The following is a 6000-nucleotide window of genomic DNA, read 5'->3' on the forward strand; positions in this document are numbered from 1 at the left end:
TGCAAAGTTTAAAGTTGTGCCATTTCAAATATGGAATCATATTACAGCAATCTTGCTGTGCATTTTTCATTTTAATTATAAATGTAATATCTTAAAATTTTCCGATTTTTCGTTAAAGATTTAAAAAAAAATCTTTTCAAACTGAAAAATATTTGATTGAAAAATTTCAAGAGTGAATGAAATTCTAAGAAAGATTTCAAAACTAAAAAATTAAAAATTGTGTTTAAAATAACAAAAGATAAAAATTAAAACATTTAACAGAAATTGACGCAGCAGTCAATAAATTATTTTGGAAATTTTAAGTGGTTACAATTTTAGAGTTCTAATTTTATATATTGAACGCTGAATTTACAATTTTTCCCTTTCGTAAGTTTTAATTTTTCAACTAAAATTCAATTAATTGAATTCTGATCGTATAATCAGCAATTAAAAAATTATTAGTTCTTAAGTAATTTAAATTTAAATGTAATGAACTTTGCCTTCGTTTAAGTTACAAGTTTGTGGAGTAGCCTTTTTTCATTTTTAATGTTGTTTCCCGTTTAAAATTACTATTTAGTTTGAGAGTTTAGTTTGTATAATTCAAATCTTTGATTTTATAAAAATTGTCTAATCAGTTTTAATGTTAAATTATAATTGCGTTATGTTCAAATTCTAAAATTTCAGAAGCTTTGGCTTTGAAATATTTAATATTAAATTATCAAATTTTAACCGCTTTGAATTTAGAATTGTTCCAATATAAACAGATTTCAATTTTTAATTATTTAATTTTTAACGATTTTAATTATTAGTAATAAAATACGAATTCCTCTGATTTAATTTGAAATTATTCAATTTCGTGATACTTGATTCAAAATAAAATTGTTCACTTTGCAGGGTTTCGATTTAAAAAGTATATAATTCAACTCCTTTTTCTTAATAAATGATCCAAAATCGTTGAAAATATATTTTTTTAAATTTCAGTGGCTTTCAATTCGAAATTATTCATTCTATTTTTTAAGTATATAAAATATAATGTTGAAAAAATGATTTTGTAATGGATTCTTAAATTTACATTTTTTTTTGTGTGTTTCGCAAAGAGAGTTAATTTTTTGTATTGATTTCAATAATTTGAATTAATTTCAAAGCGATTGCAATATTTTAGGATAAAGGATTTCGAAAGATATGGAACGATTTCACAGGGTCTATAAGGTTTTAAGGTATTTAAAAATATTTCGAGAAGTGAGGTATTTCTTAGTTTTTACAAGATTTAAGGAGATTTAAAATTATTTTTTGGAATTTACCCTGAATTTTTAAAATTATTTTCAATTTTCTAATGGTTTCAGTCATTTAATTTGCAGTGATTAGTTACTTTCTTCGTTATAAATTAGTAGGGTTTTCAAGATTTTAACAAATTTGAAATTATTTTTTTGAATTCTCTTGGCATTTTTTTAATTCGCTTGAATTATGTGAAATTAATTCAACTTAATTCAATTGATTCTTTTGAAATTTAAAAAAGTTTTTGTTTAAATTATTGTAAAGTATTTGAACCTCGCCTAGAGATTCTTAGCCATTTCATTATATTCTTTGGAATTCCCTTGAAGATTTTCATCAAAACTCTTTTCATTTACCTCCATTTTCCCTGAATTATTTCCAAGTTCATGGAAAAGAATGGATTTTTTTAAATTTAAAACATTTTTTTCCGATTAATTTGAATTTAACTTGGATTGCTTTGAAATCTTATGAATTTATCCTGAATTTGTTACCCTTTGAGAGTGAAAAAAGTACCCTTTGATCTCTATATTCTATCCCATAGGGACTGTGCGGCCTGTTATCAGAATAGGCAGCTAACTCTTTAATTTTGTATTCGCACAGGCCGAAGACAGCGCCAGCGACAACGGGATCAACGGTTGGATCCGCAAGACCACGCGTTCCATCCGCAAAATCTCCGATGATCGACAAGCAAATAAAGGAAACGGCGAACAAGCAAATTTCATCTTCTCGTGTGAGTTCAGTGGGCGTCACAAGAACAAGTCGCCCATCAACGGCAACTTCGACCACATCTACGACAGTTAAGCGCACTACGACCCTCAAATCTGCGACAGCTGCCACTGCCACATCTGCAACCTCGCCGACGAAAAAACCCGCTCCCATCTCAAAAAATTACAAACCTCTCGCCAAGACTACCGTAAAAAGTGCCGGCTCAACGACGAAGAAGCCCGTTCAAAACGGCAATTGTGAGGTTAAGAAAGTCGAAAGCGTCACCACGATGACGACGACAAATCTCGAGGAGGACGTGCCTCAAAAAGATATTTCGCCGATTGCACCTCCCACTGACAATCAACTCATCATGACCTCTGAATGAACGGGGTTTGATTCCACTCACGAATTCGATAGAGTTTATACTACTGGCTTCTACTATACGTTGCACCGATAGCTTTCTTATAAGTTTTGAAACCGGTATCCGATCGGCGACTCTTCGATCACGTTTCTTAAATCGTGTTCCTCAAATCTCTCTTACAAAATTCCTCGCATGCTTGCAAGGTTTGTTCCTTTTTTTTTACTTCAAAGCACTTTTTTAATTTACTTAAGACTCTTGCCCTCTAAATTCAAGTTTTTAAATCACATATCTTCGAAACTCCGATTTTAACAAAACATGACAAACTTACAGAACAAAGAAAGGGCTCAGATCAAAGAATTTCCATTTTAACTTTGATACTTTTCTAAGTCTCGATGAAGGATTTTTACAGCAAGAGATTTCGGGAATGAGCTTGAAGGGATCGCTTGATCCGCAGTAGTAATTATATGAAGCGAACGATAAAGTTTTTAATATACCTACGTATGATAAACGAATAATATATAGATATTAAAAGTTATATATTTACCTATTTCGACGTACCGTATTATCGCTTTACTGCTTCGGTGTGCTGTGAAGTCGCATTGAAACTTAATGAAGAAAAAGAAAGTTAAAAAGAGAGAGAGAAGGCTTGACTTCTGTTGTGTAAATACGCAGTTGATGGTGAAGATTATTCGTAGATCGAAAAGCGCAGAGTCGCGTGGTGCTCGACACGGCCTTGCATGTTTGATTTTTATGATCAGGAGACGATCGTTACTGTTTTTTGATCGTAGCAGATCGGCAATTTGAAAGAGCTCGCTTGTTTCCGCTGAGAAAGGATTCAATATTACGATTTTGTTGATGAGCGCGCATGGAATTGTATTGCTCTTGTAGGAAATTATCTCAAGATAAGAACCCTCGGAAAATTTCTATCGACTCATATCGTCTCTCGATTGAATTCATATGTCGATTTTCCAACGGATCTCTTATCCTCGAGAGAAGGTAAACATTTTTTATATTTTTTAATTTTATATGTGCATTATATAATTCGTAATTATTCATCGTACATTGTAAACCTATTTATTTTGTTTGTTCCTATCCGAAAGTTGAGTATAAACCAACGAAATCGTCACCGACTTCCTTGTACTACCGTCTATATGTACAGCACCTTTATGATTTAATGTGATACCTTATTATTAAATAAATTCGACAGTATAAAGAATAAAGTTTATAAAAAAAGAGACGAGGGTGTTACTTCGATTCGTCTGACGATCGCAGTTTTCATATTTTACTTTAAGAACGGTTTAATAAATAAAATAAAGAATAAATGAAAAGTATCTTTTTGAAAAGCGCGTTTTATCTTTCTAGAATAGAAGTTTCGAAATGAAGAGTGAAGACGCAGCAAAAACGGAATGAACTAGCCTGAATCGGCATTTTTTTACCAGTTCAGACCCTGCTAAAAATTCCGAATCAGGAAATCGTTAAACTTTATAATTATGTAGTTCATGTCATTTGTAACTTCGTTTCGGAAATCATGAAAATAGTCATGGTCATTAAAGTATAAAATACAAGGCTTGATTATATGAATTATGAGAATTCTAAGGTTAAAAAGCAGCTTCTGGTAGACATTTTTTTATTCGGTTTTTTTTTTTCTGAGAAGACAAAGTTGCTTTACAATTACAAACATTTTATTCCATAATAGTTGTAAAATTGAATGTTGCCTAAGAACCTAATTATTTAGACTCTTTTGTAGTAGCGTGTGGCCTTGGTTCCAGTTTTGCTATCGGATAAGTGCTGGAAAAAGAAAAAAAGGAATTTAAAGGTTAGAATTTGAAAGAATGAAAATAGTGAAAATTAGTTTTTTTAAATTATTTAATTAATAGAGAATTCCTTTTTCATTGTTATACTTACAACTGTGATACCATCGTCCAGGAATTCGTAGACGCGGACAGATTTGTTTCCTCCGGGAAGTTCCGTTTCAGTGGTGAATTTATCGCCGTCTCTTGTTGTTACACTCTAAAATATGAAAAATTTATTTCTTGGTTCATTTTTTTATTCAGATATTCAAGTATTTGGGAAGATTACTCATATATTCTGCTATTATAATTAATTTTTGAAAAGATGCAGATTTAATTGCTTTTTAAGTTTTTATTTAAGTTCTTTTAGAATGGAGAATTATTTTATTATAAATATTATAAAATTTAAACATAAATTGAAATAAGGAGTAAAAAATTTATTTGTCGTAAGTGCCATTTTGTGGAAAACACCTTTTATTGGCTTCACATTCTTTAAAATTGTACCAAACATTGAGGTTAGAGAAAATATCCAAATTTGAATAGAAAGTGGGTTTTTAAAACTCGCGATTTTCCGTAACCTACAGGACACCCAATTTTTCTTTCATCCTGATCAAATAATTTTTCGAAAGAGTGATTTTTGTAGAAAACTCAATTTCATATAAAAACATGGCCACAAGCTATATGAACTTGGGCGAAATATACCTTAAATCAGCCGGCTACTTATAGATAAGAATTTCGGCTTCATAGCCGAAACGTTGCGTGTTTGACTCTCGCTGTCTATACTTTTTTTTATTTGATTTTTTATTTATTAAAATGTTTATCAATACTATTGCCTGCAATAATCTATTAAAAGTAGGCTAATAATAATTTTCATAATGCCTTCATTGACGGAAAAACTGATTATTAAACTTGATATTTTTTGCAAAAAATGTGTCCATAAATGTTTTTTTTTCACAATGGTTACGAATTGTATTTAAATTAGAAATTTAAACGAAGATGAGTTTTTTACATTTTTTTTTTGTTGCATTGAGAAATTTTCGCGTCAGAAGGTACGCAATATGAATACAGTCTTGACTTGAAGGAAAGTTTTTTTTATTTTCCAATTAACCTTTTTTCGTTTAAAAAACCTCGAACGTAATTCTAATTTTTAATTTAATTGGTAAACATAATGAAATCATTAATATTTATAGAAAATAAATTTGCGAAAAACATGATAAAGTTAAAAAAAATCAGTTTTCCGTGAAAGAGAAAATTAAAAAATATATTATTTGCATAATCTTTGAAGACTATTGAAGTAAAAAATTTATAAAATTATTTCAATCGAAGAAAACTAAAATAAAAAAGGGGCAAACAACAAGAACCGAAACTAAAATTGACATTCCCTGCTTTGATTGACAAATCTTATAAAAAATGGCAAAAGTAAGGCTTTTCAAATTCACAGAAGCGTTCATGTTTTCATGGCTTTAATTTCCAGTCCAGTGATTTAGAGTTTAAAAATGTATAATTATACTAATTTTTTCTGAACTTGATGTTGAACCAATCTATTAAGATTATTTTGTTATCCAAAAAGGAAATAATATTAGAAAAAATCTGACTGCTTCGCGGGCACATTCTCATTACGCGCAGCTCACATTGCTCGCAAGTCTGAGCACGCCTAGAGCCCGCGACTGTTGGTTCTCGCGCTTCGCCCTCGATAATGTATTTACCTCGCGCTACGCGTTCGATCTTCGTGCATAGACTTTTAAAACTATAGGTGAAAGCATTGACAACATTAATTCGGTGATTGAGAATTTTCCTTTGTTAAAGCTCCTTCGGCTTTAACGAACACATTCTCATCAAGTATCTCATGCTTCGCACTCGAATTTATCCCTGAAATTTACCGTTTTTTAATTT

The 6000-nt window shown here is 30.6% G+C and overlaps 2 protein-coding genes across 2 annotated transcripts in view; one reads left to right on the forward strand and one right to left on the reverse strand.

Moving 5' to 3' along the window:
• LOC117181177 (microtubule-associated protein futsch-like) overlaps positions 1 to 3639 on the forward strand; it is a 186805-nt gene extending 183166 nt beyond the window's left edge. The window contains exon 7 of the mRNA XM_033373745.1: positions 1852 to 3639. Coding sequence (XP_033229636.1) covers positions 1852 to 2341 — 490 coding nt within the window. The 3' untranslated portion in view covers positions 2342 to 3639. The remainder of the gene's footprint in view (positions 1 to 1851) is intronic.
• A 288-nt stretch (positions 3640 to 3927) lies between these two features.
• LOC117181872 (fatty acid binding protein 1-B.1-like) overlaps positions 3928 to 6000 on the reverse strand; it is a 5110-nt gene continuing 3037 nt past the window's right edge. The window contains exons 2-3 of the mRNA XM_033374887.1: positions 4223 to 4327; positions 3928 to 4105 (exon numbers count right to left, since the gene is read on the reverse strand). Coding sequence (XP_033230778.1) covers positions 4049 to 4105; positions 4223 to 4327 — 162 coding nt within the window. The 3' untranslated portion in view covers positions 3928 to 4048. The remainder of the gene's footprint in view (positions 4106 to 4222; positions 4328 to 6000) is intronic.

Source organism: Belonocnema kinseyi, chromosome 10, assembly GCF_010883055.1.
Source record: "Belonocnema kinseyi isolate 2016_QV_RU_SX_M_011 chromosome 10, B_treatae_v1, whole genome shotgun sequence".
In the NCBI taxonomy this organism is placed as follows: Eukaryota; Metazoa; Arthropoda; class Insecta; order Hymenoptera; family Cynipidae; genus Belonocnema; species Belonocnema kinseyi.